Below are 15,188 nucleotides of genomic sequence, written 5' to 3'. Positions count from 1 at the left end.
GGGTGAATAGCATGTGCAGACTGAATACGTGTTGTGAGCTCTGATGCCTTATGTCTTTGGTAAGACTTTACTTTGGAGAAACGTGGTCATCTGAATTGGACTCTCCTCCAGGGCCTGTCCCTGGCCCAGTCTTAATGTGCAATTGATGGATTGTGTCTGATTCCCACAGGTCTCCCAGGCCCCCCTGGCCCTCCAGGTCCTTACGATATCATCAAGGGGGAGCCAGGACTCCCTGGTCCTGAGGGTCCTCCAGGTCTGAAAGGGCTCCAGGGCCCTCCGGGCCCCAAAGGGCAGCAAGGTGAGGCTCCTGGGTGGTGCAGCAGGGTGCGGGAGCTGGGGAGGCGGGCAGGGCGCCCCCTTTACTCAGGTGCCTCGGGTCAGAGCCTCAGGTGAGCATCAGGCAAACACATTTGAATACGACTTACTTCCCTCCGCGTCTGTCAGAACCAAGGGAAGCTTCTGCGGGGACCTAAAAAAGCCAGAATAGAACACAGGAAAGCCACAGGGCCACACGGCCAATGAGTCCAGGTTCAGTGAGAAGCCCGGCCAGGCGCACTAGCACATCAGCCTCTCGGGAGAAGGCGGGGCGGCTGGCAGCCCCTGGAGTGTAGGGGTTCGGCTGTCCAGGCAGCTCAGGATCTCTGCCCAGCTGGCAGGGGTGCTTCTGTGCCCCGCTGCTCTGGGAAACCCTCACCTGGGGTCTGGCCAGGTATTGAGCTAACCCTACCAGGAAGCAGCTGGTAGGGGCGGGTGGAGAGTGGAGGAGCTGGAGGCAGCATCCATGAAGCCAAGGGTCAAGCTACCTGCGAATGAGCTGCCCACAAAAACAGCAAGCTGTCCAGGTCGGGACATCCGATGCCGTGACACTGAGGCTTGTGGAGTCTCCCCATCTCCCCACACCGCCTTTCCCACCATCTGTCATAGTAACAGCCAGAACCAGGAGAACCCAGGGGCCGATGGAGCACGCCCACTGCATGGCTCTCACAGCCTGTGCTAGGCTCTGCAGCACACAGCTGGGGGCTGACCAGGCTGCCCCTCTTCGTCTGTAGAGGCTGAAAAAGACATTTAAGATGGGAAGAGTGATCACAAACTGAAATCCATTCCCATGCATGTCTGAGCTTGTCAGGATGAACCCAGCGACTGTGTATGACTGGAGAGCTCTAATAAAAAGGGTGGACCCAGCTTGCCGCCACTGAGGACCACATCACAAATTCCTCTCTCTTGCTGCAGGTGTGGCCGGCTCGGTGGGCTTGCCTGGACCCCCAGGTGCCCCTGGCTTTGACGGTGCCCCTGGCCAGAAAGGAGAGACGGGACCTTTCGGGCCTCCTGGTAGGTTGCTGTACCCTCCCAACCTCCTCACCTGCGACCTGTATCTTTTGGTTAGAAACAGTAGGCCCAGGCGTGCGGAAACCTGAAAATGAACCAAGAGGATTCCTTGAAAGGTGTCTGAGGAAGCGTGTGTCTTAGAAATAGGCTCACGGAGGAGCTGAGCTGTGGTTCCTTTCTGTGCTGAGGCAGATAGGATCAGGCGTGCGTTTTCCAGATGTTGTTGAAAGGTGGCCAACGGTGGTGGCCCCACGTGGGGTCCTAAGAGAGAAGTGGGGACGAGGGAAAGGAGAGTGAAAGATAATGACGCCAGCGTTGACCCAAAGGCCGCTATGGCGACCCCTTTCCTTGGGAAGCGGGAACTCAGGTGGCCACCAACGATGACAGTGGGCCCAGGCTGAGGCTAACTGAACAAGGAGCTCACCAGCAGAGCGGTGACAGTCCTGCCTCTGGCAAAGCCACCCCAGGGGACGGAAGGACCCGTGTCCGCAGGTCTTACTGCTCTGTGCTGCTCGCCCCGTGAGGTTCCTTGGTTAGTCCTGTGTGACCTCGGTCTGGCCGTGGGAAGCCCAGCTCTCTCTAGGAATGGTGTGCACGAGTCCAGCCATTTAGGTTGTCTACCCCCATCCGCCTCCGTGTGTTCCCTATTGCTTGAACTCGGTGTTCTGAGCATGTGCTCTGGGTCCAGCACATGGCAGGGCTCCTTAAGCTGTCACCAGGGGGTATGCAGGAAGGGAGGGAGACCACCTGGAGGAGATAGGTGCTTGTACTCAGTACCCTGAGTACTTTTCTGGGTACTTTTTTTGTAATGTGAAAAGGTAAGTCACTCAGTGGAAATAAAAAAATATTAATAGCATGTTTGAGATGATGGTTTTGAGAGTTTTCTGGGGAACCTAATTGTAACTAGAGGAAATCCTTTGTCTCTGTATTATAGGTCCAAGAGGGTTTCCTGGCCCACCCGGCCCTGATGGATTGCCAGGATCCATGGGGCCCCCGGGCACCCCATCCGTCGACCACGGCTTCCTTGTGACCAGGCACAGTCAGACAACAGATGACCCATCGTGTCCTCCTGGGACCAAAATCCTTTACCACGGGTACTCCCTTCTCTACGTGCAGGGGAATGAGCGAGCCCATGGCCAGGATCTGGGTAAGCCACCGTGGGTCTGCGTTCCCTTCAGTGCAATGTGGCAGCTGCCAGACGGGATACTCAATATTCCCCACCCTGCTGCCCTGGTGAGGAGTCCGCTGAGGGCACAGGTTCCTCAGGAGGGCTCCACCCGTCTCCCTCCATCTCTATAAGTGAACCTTCAGTTCAGCAGCCCTGAACTACTGACAGGAAGCGAGGACTATGAGGGCTGATGCTTTACACAGCTTTAGATCTCATCTTCCAGCCCCAAGAAAGGTGGAGGTCCCCCGGCGCGCACCCAACAGCCTGCACCGTGTTCTGACAACACGGCCCGTAGCTGCTGCGTGTCTAAAACACGTCCCTGTTGTCCTGGCCGACATGCTCCACATCTTCTCTGCCTGGTCACTCTGTTAGTGTAGGTCAGCAGAAAGCTACGCATCTGTCCTTGTCCTGTCTGCTGCCAACACCCTCCACCCATCACATCTTGATGTCGAGCACTTTGATTGGCAGTCGGTTGGGGATAGAATCTAGAAGCAGCACTGCAAGGGCCTCGATGCCTGGTCTGCAGCCCCGTCCACTACGTGACGGTCTGTTGTCAGGATCCCCGTGTTCAGTTCCTTCTGGAATCCAGCTCTAGGGAAAGGCTTCTCTCCCCTGGAAACTGGGTTTGTTTCTCTTATAAAAAAATGCCCTGCCTGATTCTTCACCGGTTCCCTTTTGCCTGATAACTTTAAACTTGATTTAATGCTCGTTGGTAGTAATACTGGGCTCTTAGCATCTCTACTCCCTGCTTTCTGATAACTGTTTCCATTTGAGCGGGACTTTGATGACTAGAGGTAGACAAGGATGTGAGAGACGGCTCTCTCCTGTCCAGGCACGGCCGGCAGCTGCCTGCGCAAGTTCAGCACGATGCCCTTCCTGTTCTGCAACATCAACAATGTGTGCAACTTCGCCTCCCGCAATGACTACTCCTACTGGCTGTCCACGCCGGAGCCCATGCCCATGTCCATGGCACCCATCACTGGGGACAACATCCGGCCATTTATCAGCAGGTGAGTCCACCACGCATGGGAGCAGATGTGTAATTGAGGAAGAAAACCTCTAGGAGTCTGGACTTTATTTTTGTCTTTTCATTTTCTCCCAAACGTAGCTGATAAGTCAGTTCATTGTGAGTCGGTTTACAGTGGTGATTTCTGAGTTTCATAATGGAAATCAGCCCCAAAATGTTTAATACAGAAGCAGTTGCTCTCTTTAAAGGTTATGGGCAGGCAGGGTGAGTTTTAAGACAGCATTTTAAGACCCTACCTCTGTGGTGGTGGCTGTCCCTCCTGGAGTGTGGGGACCTGGCTGAGTGCTTCTGCAAGTCTTGGGATGGTGACTTTCAATCTCTTTTCTTTCTTCCTTTCTTTTTTTTTTTTTTTAATTATAACCTCCCTAAAAGCCTTTGAAGACATCTTATTTAGAGAATCACTTTTGCTTCTATAAAGTTTTTTAAAAATCAGTCATTTTTGATTGCGACCATCTCAGCCACATTTGAGTGGCAGTCCAGCGGGTCCAGCACAGGCACATTGTCACACGCCCCTGACGATGTCCATCCTCACAGTCCTTTGGCTTGCCAGCCTGCGGCTCTTGCCCTCAGACACTGGCCCTGCCCCTCCCAGCCACAGCCCTCACCGTCTTTCCCTCTGTATGACTGGCTGTGCGAGGTGCCTTATGTGAGTGGGATGGCACCAGGCTTGTCCTTCTGTGACTGGCTTTTCCCTCAGCACAGTGCTCTAGGGCTCATTCATGTAGTAGTTGGCATCAGAATCCCTCCCTTTTTTAAAGGCCAAGTACTATTCCACTGTGTGTGCTTGCCCTTCGTTTATCCACCCACCGGCCAGGGGACGTCCAGGTTGTTTCTGCACCATGACTGTCATGACTGAGTGCTCTGAACGTGGGCATGCAGGTCTGAGAACACACATACAGAAGGACGACTGTGGAATCATGTGGTGGTTCCATTTTAAATGTCTTGAGAAACCTATCAGCTTCCTCGGTGGCTGCACCCTTCACGTTCCCATCCACCGTGCTCGGGGGCTCTGGCTCCTGCACACCCCGGCCTGCCCCTCCAATAGCAGCTGTCCCGGTGGGTGTCCCAGTGGGTGTCCCAGTGGGTGTGAGGAGGTTCCAGGAAACCGGGATGCCACAGGCGTGGTGTTTATCTATCTGCTCACAGGTTTTGTGTGTAGCTGTGCTTTGCACATAATCACTGCACAGATTTATTCTGTACATAAAAATGTATACAAGAGCGAGATCTTTTTTTCATGGTCCTCTTAATCCCACCAAGTCTTGCTTCTTTGGGGTGACATTGTAGCCATGGAGAGGGAGTGTGTTTGACCGAGTGACTTCCCAATTAAGTACCCACCACACTAATGTCTAGACCAGGCTCCAGGTCCCCAGCAGCCAGCCCAGCAGGAAGACAGGAAATTGAAATGGTCAGGACTGAAAGTTCATGATGGTCCTGTCTTTGGCTCTTTCCATCTAATTGAGAGTTGATTGCTTCGCTGTACTCAGCTGTAACAGAAAAGTGGCAAATGAGGAAATCCGTTTGACTAAGAAGGAGTTCCATATTGTACCTTTACACATACAGTGGTAGGGGCCAGGGAGAGTGAGTCAGGGAGATTCTCTTGGGAACGTGAGCAGGAGATAGAGTAAAGCGCTCCTTGCTATGAGGAGAGCCGGGAGCCCTCAAATGCCCCACGGTCAACGGGAAGGGCCAAGGAGCAGCGTGACCACTCTGGGAGCAGCTGACCAGAGGCGCGGTGCTGGCCGCCGGCTCCCCTCCCGGCACTTGACGAGCACCTCCCGTGTGCGGGAAGAGAGCTTGGAGGCAGGCAGCCCTGGAAGATGGATTACACCAGGAGGGCTGCGCCGCAAGGGACCTGGAGCCAAAAGGCTGTAGGAGGTCACAGCGCTGTGTCGCCTGGCACTGCACACCTCCTGAGGGCATGCTTTGATTTTCTAACTATCAGAAAACTTATTTTATGGGACTTAAGCTGAATATTGGCATCTACTTCCCACATGGCGCTTCAGGGGTACACACAGTGCTTCCCATGTGGGCACCAGTGCCCCTCGGCGGTCCTGTCCCCACACCTGTCTTGCCCAGAACCATGCCGGTTGCACTGGAAGGAAAACTAACTGCTCTCATGGGTTTCTTTTTTAGCTTTCCTTGGACAACAGGTAGAAAACAGTTATTCATTTACGTTTCCTGTTTACTTGGTAATGCTGACATTTGGTTGAAGACATGGTCCTTGGCATGCACTGACAAAATTCCAAAAGCGGGTCGAGAAGTGTGTCTTGGCACGTTTTCTCTGTGGACACAGCACTTCCAGCAAGGGCCCTGGTTCTGTGAGCACAAGCAAGGTTCAAGGCTGCCTCAGTGTCTCAAGTCTACACTTCAGGGCTTTAGGCATCCCTGTTACCACAGAAATGCAGCCCAAAGGGGCTTCCTAATCAGGCCTCCAGCCACACCCTCCTGCAGGGATGCGGCCCCCCTCTCCCCATCGCTGAGCTGCAGGTTTCCTTGGTTACCTTAACTTGGGAGTTTCCACAACGTCTCAGGACCTACAGGTTCTTCTGGAGTCTCCCTGTGGGGAAGGTCTGAAGGTCTGTTTTGGAAACTCTTACTCAGGGGGAATCCTTCAGCTGAGCAGCAGAGACGCCGCGGACACTCTAATCCTGAGGACTGCTACCTTTTCGCAGCCCTTTCTCTGGCTTTCTGCAGACAAGAATCTTCATAAATCCATGATTGTTCAGTCACTCAAGTCGAAGGACCCAGGGTTTCAGAGCTAGGAGAGCTGAGGTCGGGCCCCGGTTTTGATGCTAACTGTGGCCTTAGTTTCTCCAAGAGTAACATGGGGCATTGGGACAGCTCAAATTCTAAGGGACTGACAGCTCTTTGAACCTGTGCCTGTGTTCCCTGGCCACCCTTCCAATGGCAGGACCACCCTCTCTGTGGCACCTGCAGCCCCCAGCACCCAGGCTGCTGGAATGACAACCCTGTCCTCAGACCCTGCTGCTTCCTGTGTGTAGGAGGCAGGTGGCAGCAGGTGGACAGACTCATTCAGGGACGTGTTTGACTGAAGCTTTTAATTCATCTGCATTTGGGTGAATAAAGTAGAAAGTCACTCAAGTGTTGATAAGATGGAGCTGATAATCTGGGGACACCAGGTCACATCCGTTCTCATGACAGTGTCCCAGCAGAACTCGTTCTGATCCTCACCATTCGCACTCCTTGCCAGAGGGCGGGTGCTCAGCACGCAGGGGGGCTTGACAGGCAGTTTGCTGCTGGTGTGCGTTGGGTTAAGATAGCCTCCCCCACCATCAGGGCCCTTCCTTGGTGGGTCCTGGTCAGAACACTGTGGGGTGAATTTAGTCTGGGGTACAGTCTAGCCACTGAACTTGAGCCAGCCACGGCCGGGTCCTGTCCTGGGGAGAAGTCAGCTCAGCTTCAGTGGACGCTGACAGCCTTGGACCCTGAAGAGCCAAGAGCAGAACAGCTCTGCTGCTGGCCTCAGTCTGGCCAGGTCCCTGGAGGAGGCCCACGTGGCATCCGGCCACAAGTGCTGGAGCGCACACGGTATCTTCCTCGCCCTGTTCACCAAGTGTGCTTCTTGCATGAGAGGTTCTTCAGAGCGTTAGCTCTTGTGTCCCAGAACTGGGGCTCCCCTTTTCTCCAAGCATTAGTTCTGTTTCCTGATCTAGCACCCACTGCAGAGAAGCTCGGGAGCACCGAGCTGCACAACGGAGACATGGGAGGCCTGCAGCCCCAGCCCCCAGGACAGCTGCTGTTAGGACTTGGCCTTCGCCTTTCCCCTCCTAGCACAAGGAGTTAAATCACTTCTGGATTTGAACTGAATGTGTTAGTGCTAATGCTAGGTGTATACAGCCAGGAAGGCTCTGAGCCTCGGGGTAGTGGGCTCAAGGCCACCATGGAGTCAGCCTGTGAGTGAGAAGGTGGGGGAGGAGCCTGCGGGCAGACCCTGGGTGGAGGAGTGGACGGCCAGAGATGCATCTGAACTTGCAACCTGCTAAGAGCTCGCTCCCTTCCTTGCAGGTGTGCCGTATGCGAGGCGCCAGCCATGGTGATGGCCGTGCATAGTCAGACCATTCAGATCCCACAGTGCCCCAATGGGTGGTCGTCGCTGTGGATTGGCTATTCCTTCGTGATGGTGAGTGTTTGGGGAAGCTGCATTTCCAGGGAAGCATCCTCTCTTCTATGCCTCAAAGTTCTCTGGACAATGCCTCTCAGACATGTCCCCCCCACATGGACCGTCCCCATCCAGAGTGTGCCCTGGAGCCTGGCCTGCAGGGCATGGGACAGCCCAGTCAGGCCCTCCTTGCTGGAGGAGCCGCTGCTCTGAGGAGGGATCTGGGATGAGCCTCTTCCTGCAGCACAGGAGCTCTGCAGCTCAGCGCCCAGACACCAGGAGCTGCTCCTCCAGAGGCAAAGCCCCGTCCAGGGACAGGGGAAGCCAGCTCCTGGGGACACGTGTTTTACTAATATAGACAGCTTGACATCAGAAAGGTGGGGATGGGAGGGAACACGGGCGCCCTGGCTGGCAGCCCGTGCCTGTTCCAGGTGTGGCAGCCGCCCTAGGTGGGTGTGTAGGGCCTGTCCAGCAGTGAAGACCCCTCTCCTGTCACACAGCTGCCCTGGATGTTAGGTGCCCCCAGGGTCCATTTCCCCTGAAAGGCCAACCGAAACAGGACACTCAGCGCTGCTTGAGGTGCTCACTGTAGCTTACTCTATTCCTCTGGGAAGCACTGATTCAAGGTACGGGTCCCAGACCTGTAAGATTGGAGTTATCCGGGACTTGGCAGCTCCTGGCAAGGAATCCCTCATTGCCCTCGTAAGGGTAAGGCTGGGTTCCACCCTTGTGCCTCAGGAAGGGCCGGGTTCTATCTTTGTCCTGCAGATGAACATTGTCCTTGTTTCTGATTGACTGAGAGGGGCTTGGTAACGATTATCTTCTGCTGTAAATCATTCCCAGTGTGCGAGAAGCCGCCCAGAAGGTCATTTTTAAAGTTCCTGTGTGTGTGTGTCTTCAAATTTGATCATGATTTACAGGGTTGATTTACTGCATGCACTTTTATGCGTCCAGAGAATTTGCCAAACAACACAGATTAGCAGGCTGTTTCGGTCATTCTGAACGCAGCCGAACAATGCTTCTCGGTGTAGGCAGGTGCCCCTGGAAGGCAGAAGCCCAAACACAGTCTAATAACTGTTATAATTGGAGTTATTTTTTCCTCTTTTTCTTGTTTTAAGTTTTCTTTCTTTTAAAGAGAACGTATGGATGATGAATCTTTACTGTGTAATAAGACGGGGAGCATCTCACAGGGCAAGTCAGGACTTGGTTCATACAGTCTGAGAGCACACCAGGTGGTCCAGCATTATTTACACATTTTTCCCATTTAATGTCCCTAGTTGGAATAGGTGCTATTGTGTCAGGAATGCTGCACCGTGAGGACCGCATGTGTTTGAATCCTGATAAAGCTGGGTTGGGCCTCTCCTACTTTGGTGGGAGCCACTGGCTGATTTCTGGCACTGCCGGGTGGTGGTGGTGTTTGGGTGCACAGTGTCGTGGGGAGCACACGAGGCAGGCGCACGTGGCTGTGCAGCAGGAGCACCCTGGCTCCTTCCTGGGATGGTGAGTCTCTTGGGAACCCTCTGACACGCTCCCTTTGTTCCGCAGCACACCAGTGCTGGTGCTGAAGGTTCTGGCCAAGCCCTGGCGTCTCCCGGCTCCTGTCTGGAAGAGTTCAGAAGCGCACCATTCATCGAGTGCCACGGCCGTGGGACTTGTAATTACTATGCAAACGCTTACAGCTTTTGGCTCGCCACCATAGAGAGAAGCGAGATGTTCAAGTGAGTTGGAATGCCTCTCTTCTGTTGGGCTCTGGCCCCCTCTGGCTTTCCTGTTCAGTCACCATGACCCGTGACACCTTCCAGGGCCAAGGCTCACAGGTAGCTGTGGAACGGTCAGGGGGAGCGCCTCTTCCTGTGCGGTGCTGAATACTGGGTTCTGTTCTACCTGGGCAGGTGACCTAGGTGATTGTCAAAAGCAAACCTTAGGTGACAGTTTAAGTCTCCCACTCACTGAGGAGCTGTGAAGGGGAGAGGTCCTTTGCCACCTCTGTAGGTAAATGCTCTCAGATGTGACTGAAGCACCTGCGTCTTCACTCGGAGCATGTTTAAAATGCCACCTGCATGGCCATGGATGCGAGGCCCTGGTGTTTGTCCTCATGGTATTTGCAGTGCTGAGCACAGCCCACATTAGGGGAGTGCAGAGAGAATTTAGAGCGCAGAGGTCTTAGACCTCTGCAAATAAAAATCACCCAACTCAAATGCAGCCCAACATTGATAAGTAAATCTGGCACCAAGACCTCACCTTAAAGCAACCGTCTCCGGTGGCTGCTGACCTATTGGAGGGAACTTGGAGGCCGTCCCCATCCTATAGGGCAGGGGCACGTGGGAATCCGCTGTCCATTACTGAGCACCAGCTGGAGCCCCTTCTGATGCTGCTTCTCGCCCCTGGAGACGGCCTGTCTTCACCTTCACAGAGAGTTATGTGGAACTCTGCTACGATCTGATTTTTTTCCAGCTTAGATCATAAAAGGCAGAACATACTCATTATTCTCTAAACACCAGAACAGCACCACGCACCTAACAGTAGCTGATGCGAGGCCTTTGGGCACCTGGGCACCTGGCGTCAACTCGAGACACAGAGACAGGGTGGCCTTGCACGGAAATGAACGCTCTTCGCCTCCCAGATGTGGAGCGTCTGCTGAGGGGCTGATAGGGGTTAAAGGGATTTTAGTTTTTCAAACTAGCAGCTTGGTAAAAGGAACCAAGTCCCTTCTCAAATGAGGCAATATACCCTTAATATGAAAAATCATTTCAGGAGCACTAGGATTTGCATCCAGAGTTGCTAAAATAAGCAGGTTCAATTTTAGGATATGACATTCTTATATACGGCTGCTTTACTTTTAACAGAATTTGATTAGTACCAATTTTAGGTCAGATTTTATTTTTCTAATAATCAAAATAAGGTAGATTTTCTAGACTCACAAAGAATTTGGGCCATCACATGCTTTTCCCTCTCTTTGGCCTCAAATCCCACCATCTGCACGTAAACCCCTCAAGGTCACGGAAGTAGTTTGAGGCCTCATTACACTCACTCCAGGTTTGTCACTTGTCACGTTGTCCAACAAAGCTGGTTTGTTTCTTTAAAACTGGAATTTCTGGGATGGGGTCTCTGAGTGGGCTCACCACCGGGCTGCACCCACCTGTAACGACAATTTAATGAGCACCAATTGCGGGTGAACTGTTGAGGAGTTACACCTCCTCCTTGCCCTGGGGAGCTACTGAGGTGACAGAAGAACCTCATTAGACAGAAGAACCAGGTGGCATAGGGGCCCCGTAGCCTTGACTTTAGCTGGGCCCCAACCTGCTGGTGCCCTTGGCTGGCCCCTGGGTGGCCTGGACTAGATGTGCATGTGACAACACCCGCAGTGCTCCATGTGTCCTGGAGCCACATGTGCCTGGCCCTGGCACATACCTGCTGTGTGCAGGAGGACAGAGGTTGCTGTCATCAGATTGGGGCCGGATCCAGGTTCCAGTGCGTTTCTGTCCCTTAGAAAACTGCTGAGCAGGGGTGTGAGGAACTTGGCCTGCATTTCTGGTGCACAGTGAGATGACACCAGTGGTTTCCTCTTGCATTTCAGGAAGCCCACACCATCCACCTTGAAGGCAGGGGAGCTACGCACACACGTCAGCCGCTGCCAAGTTTGTATGAGAAGAACATGATGAAGCCTGACCCTCAGCTACCGTCACGACATGGTGCTACTCCTCCTCCTCCTCCTCCTCCTCCTTTCTTTTTATTTTTAACAGCAACGAACCCTAGAAATATATCCTGTGTACCTCACTGTCCAATATGAAAACCATAAAGTGCCTTATAGGAATTCGCGTAACTAACACACCTGCTTCATTGGTCTCTATTGATGAAGGAGAAAAGGACAAGGATAGGCTTTCCATAGTGGCATACCAATGGCACTTTTGATGAAATGAAATGTAAGTCCACCTGCAACCCAGTGCACTGATGTGTGAGGCGAGAACTCCATTGGAAACCAAAGGTGCTAGGGGTGTGCGGTGCCTCCGCGCTCTCCACTGCCCACGTTCATCCTGTGTTGTACCAGAGGACTGTCCCCCAGATCTGCCTGACTGTTTACCACTGTCCAGTGTTTCAAAATCCAGGTCCCTTGGTCTGTGCAAGTCATAATAGTGTAAAGCCAGTTTCTTCAAACCTCCAAATGGAATTACGGACTCAGTACCATCTCTTCCAACCCCCCAAACAGAACTCTGTCTCTGCTCTGTGTGGTACTATGCAGCTGCTTTTGCAGAAATTACAACTTTCCTGTGGAATAAAGATGGTCCAAAAGTAGTCAGAAATGAAATATATATATATTTTAGTAATTTATATAGATGTCAGCAATTAGGCAGGTCAAGTTCTAGTGTAACTTCCACTGTTAAAATAAAGCTTACCTAGTTTCCTTCTTTTGAAGACTGTGCTGTCCTTTAATATAGATTTTTCAACAGTAGGATACCAAATGTGAAACATCAGCTTTCCTTGCACACTTCCAAACCAAAAATGATGTGTTGCCAAAACCAACCCAGGTTCATGGATATGGTGTCTATAACAATGAAAGATGTACCTTGAACTTATCGTTTTTGATTCTGTATTGAATATTTTCAGGGTTTTAAACACTAACCACAAACTGAATGACTTGACTTCAAAAGCAACAACATTCAAGGCCTTCATTCCATTAGCCTTCCTCACTCTGCATCCTGGCTTGCAAGCAGCTCTGTTGAATCCGAGTGTCAGTATTCTCACACATGAGCACACGCAGGCCACCACCGTGGCTGCTCATGAGCACTGTCCACAGACTCCACCAGGGGAACGGATGGATTGCAGGAGGGCAGATTCGGACCTATGCTTGAAATGACATTTCACTCAAAGTCTCCAAAATGTTTTCAAGACTACTAAGGCCTTTTATGTAATTTCTTTAAATGTGTATTTCATAAGAATTCAAATTTGTAATAAAACTATTTGTATAAAAATTAAGCTTTTATGAATTTGTTGCTAGGATGGCCCCAAGTGCATTAAAAGTTACTGCACAAGCCACTAATAAACTTGTAAGCTTTGCATACCTTAGATCATTTTTATTTTGCACTTCTTCCAAATGAGAATCCTAGACTGGGGGGCTTATAGTGATTGCTGCAGAGAAGACAGGCCTCCCCCTCCTCCTCCCTGCCTCTGTCAGTCTTCCCCTGCTCCTTCCATCTCTCACTGTCACCTGTCCCCAGCACTGCACACATAGTGAGGGCTCACCCCAGCCCAGGCACCCGCCAGACACAAGATGAACATCAGTTGGTTAACATGGATCCACTGGGGTTAGAGCCGAGGTGACTGAGAAGAGAGGGGAGGTCACTGAGCAGAGTGTGGAGGGGAGGGGAGTGAGCAGAGTGTGGAGGGGAGTGAGCAGAGTATGGAGGGGAGGTGACTGAGTGGAGGGGAGGTGAGTGAGCAGAGTGTGGAGGGGAGGGGAGTGAGCAGAGTGTGGAGGGGAGTGAGCAGAGTGTGAAGGTGAGTGAGCAGAGTGTGGAGGGGAGGGGAGTGAGCAGAGTGTGGAGGGGAGTGAGCAGAGTGTGGAGGGGAGGGGAGTGAGCAGAGTGTGGAGGTGAGTGAGCAGAGTGTGGAGGGGAGTGAGCAGAGTGTGGAGGGGAGGGGAGTGAGCAGAGTGTGGAGGGGAGTGAGCAGAGTGTGGAGGGGAGTGAGCAGAGTGTGGAGGGGAGGGGAGTGAGCAGAGTGTGGAGGGGAGGTGACTGAGTGGAGGGCTGGCTGCAACCTGGCCAGGAGTAGCAAAGAGGAGAGATGGCGCAATTCCCTCCCTGGGAACTTAAGCCTCACTTTGAACTGGATCAAAAGTTAGTTCACAGAGGTGAATGTGCCTGAGTCCTCAAGGAAAAGCTGTCAACACCAAAGTGGGCTTGGTTAACCCACCCAGCAGACGGCAGGGAGCTGCAGCCAGGGGGATCCTGCCTCACTCTGCCTGAGGCGGACGAGGTCTGGTGTCGGTCACTTTCACCCACTTTTGGTAAAATTGATGGAGAGTTTGTCCACTTTCTTTGGGCTCACAGAGAAGAACGTGCCCACGCTGCGCTCCATTTCTATGGACTCACTACCCCTCTCCATACGTCCATCCTGGAGCATTTAGTTCCTGTGTGAATCTGATTTATCCGTTGTTTATTTTGTTTAGTTGGTATACATAGGAAAGTACAGAATATTATGTGGCCCCTGAATCCCAACATTTGGATTCTGTGCATTTTGTGTCTGTTATCCCAAAAGCTATTTTAATGTTATTTTACACTAACTTTCCATGAAATAGACTTATTTGGATGTCGAGTTCTAGGAGTTGAATGAGTAGGGTCAGTAATGTAACCACATCAACTCAGAACAGTTATGTCTTAGTCAGCTTCCTGGCTGCTGTGACTAAAAGACCCGACCAGAACAACTGGAGAGGAGGAGGAGTCTGTTTGGAGCTCATGGTTTGAGGTCTCAGTCCATAGGCAGCTGGCTTCACCCCAGGACTGGAGGTGAGGCAGGAACAACATGGTGGGAAAGTGTGGCAGAGGGAAGCAGCCCACATGGTGATCAGGAAGTGAAGAGAGACTCCACTGGCCAAATACAAATCTTTGCCCCAAAGCCATGCCCCAGTGCCCACCCCCTCCAGCCACGCCCACCCCTCCAGCCACGCCCACCCCTCCAGCCACGCCCACCCCTCCAGCCACGCCCACCTCCAGCCACGCCCACCTCCAGCCACGCCCACCTCCAGCCACGCCCACCTCCAGCCACGCCCCACCCCTCCAGCCACGCCCCACCCCTCCAGCCACGCCCCACCTCCTCCAGCCACGCCCCACCCCTCCAGCCACGCCCCACCTCCTCCAGCCACGCCCCACCTCCTCCAGCCACGCCCCACCCCCTACAGCCACGCCCCACCTCCTCCAGCCACCACTCAGTGAATCCCGTCAGGTGATAATTCACTGACGGGATTAAGGCTCTCAGGACCCAATCATGTCTCGCACATGAGCTTTTAGAGGACACTTCACATTCAAACCATAACAAGTTCCATCACCAAAAACCTCCTTCCAGCTCCTGAGCCTGCGCCCCTGTGAATGACCAGTAGTCCCAGCACCACTTATTACAGACTTCCTTTGCCCTGCAAAATAATTTCGGACACTGTTGTAGATCGGTTGGTCACAGATATAGGGGCTCTGTGATTTGTGTAGTGTTTGTAAAATTGTTCATTATTTCATATATGGCTATCCAACTCTTAAGACACTTCATGAAAAGGCTCATTTTTCCACTAAATTTATTTTGCATCTTTGACAAAATTAATTGACCATATTTTGTGTAGGATTTTGGCCGCTATGCTATTTCATTGATCCACATGACTATGCCTCCAACCAAGACCAGATTCTCTTGGCTTTAAAGTAAATCTTTTTTTTTTTTTTTTTTAAAGTAAATCTTCAAAGCAGTTTGCATCCTCCTACTTCGAACTTCTTTCTCGAAATTGTTTTAACTATTTTATTTTATATATAAATTTTATATTCAGCTTGTCTAAATCTATGAAACAA

The 15,188-nt window shown here is 52.2% G+C and overlaps 1 protein-coding gene across 2 annotated transcripts in view; it reads left to right on the top strand.

The window, feature by feature from the left end:
• Col4a1 (collagen type IV alpha 1 chain) overlaps positions 1 to 12,054 on the top strand; it is a 135,301-nt gene extending 123,247 nt beyond the window's left edge. For both annotated transcript variants that reach the window (XM_076872640.2, XM_076872641.2), the window contains 7 exons: positions 170 to 298; positions 1,231 to 1,329; positions 2,261 to 2,473; positions 3,327 to 3,504; positions 7,548 to 7,662; positions 9,187 to 9,359; positions 11,219 to 12,054. In XM_076872640.2, coding sequence (XP_076728755.2) covers positions 170 to 298; positions 1,231 to 1,329; positions 2,261 to 2,473; positions 3,327 to 3,504; positions 7,548 to 7,662; positions 9,187 to 9,359; positions 11,219 to 11,300 — 989 coding nt within the window. In that variant the 3' untranslated portion in view covers positions 11,301 to 12,054. The remainder of the gene's footprint in view (positions 1 to 169; positions 299 to 1,230; positions 1,330 to 2,260; positions 2,474 to 3,326; positions 3,505 to 7,547; positions 7,663 to 9,186; positions 9,360 to 11,218) is intronic.
• The last annotated feature ends 3,134 nt before the right edge of the window (positions 12,055 to 15,188 follow it).

This window comes from Callospermophilus lateralis, chromosome 12 (assembly GCF_048772815.1).
Source record: "Callospermophilus lateralis isolate mCalLat2 chromosome 12, mCalLat2.hap1, whole genome shotgun sequence".
Lineage (NCBI taxonomy): Eukaryota > Metazoa > Chordata > Mammalia > Rodentia > Sciuridae > Callospermophilus > Callospermophilus lateralis.
Note: the sequence above shows the minus strand (reverse complement) of the source record. Positions and strands in the feature narration are given on the sequence as shown.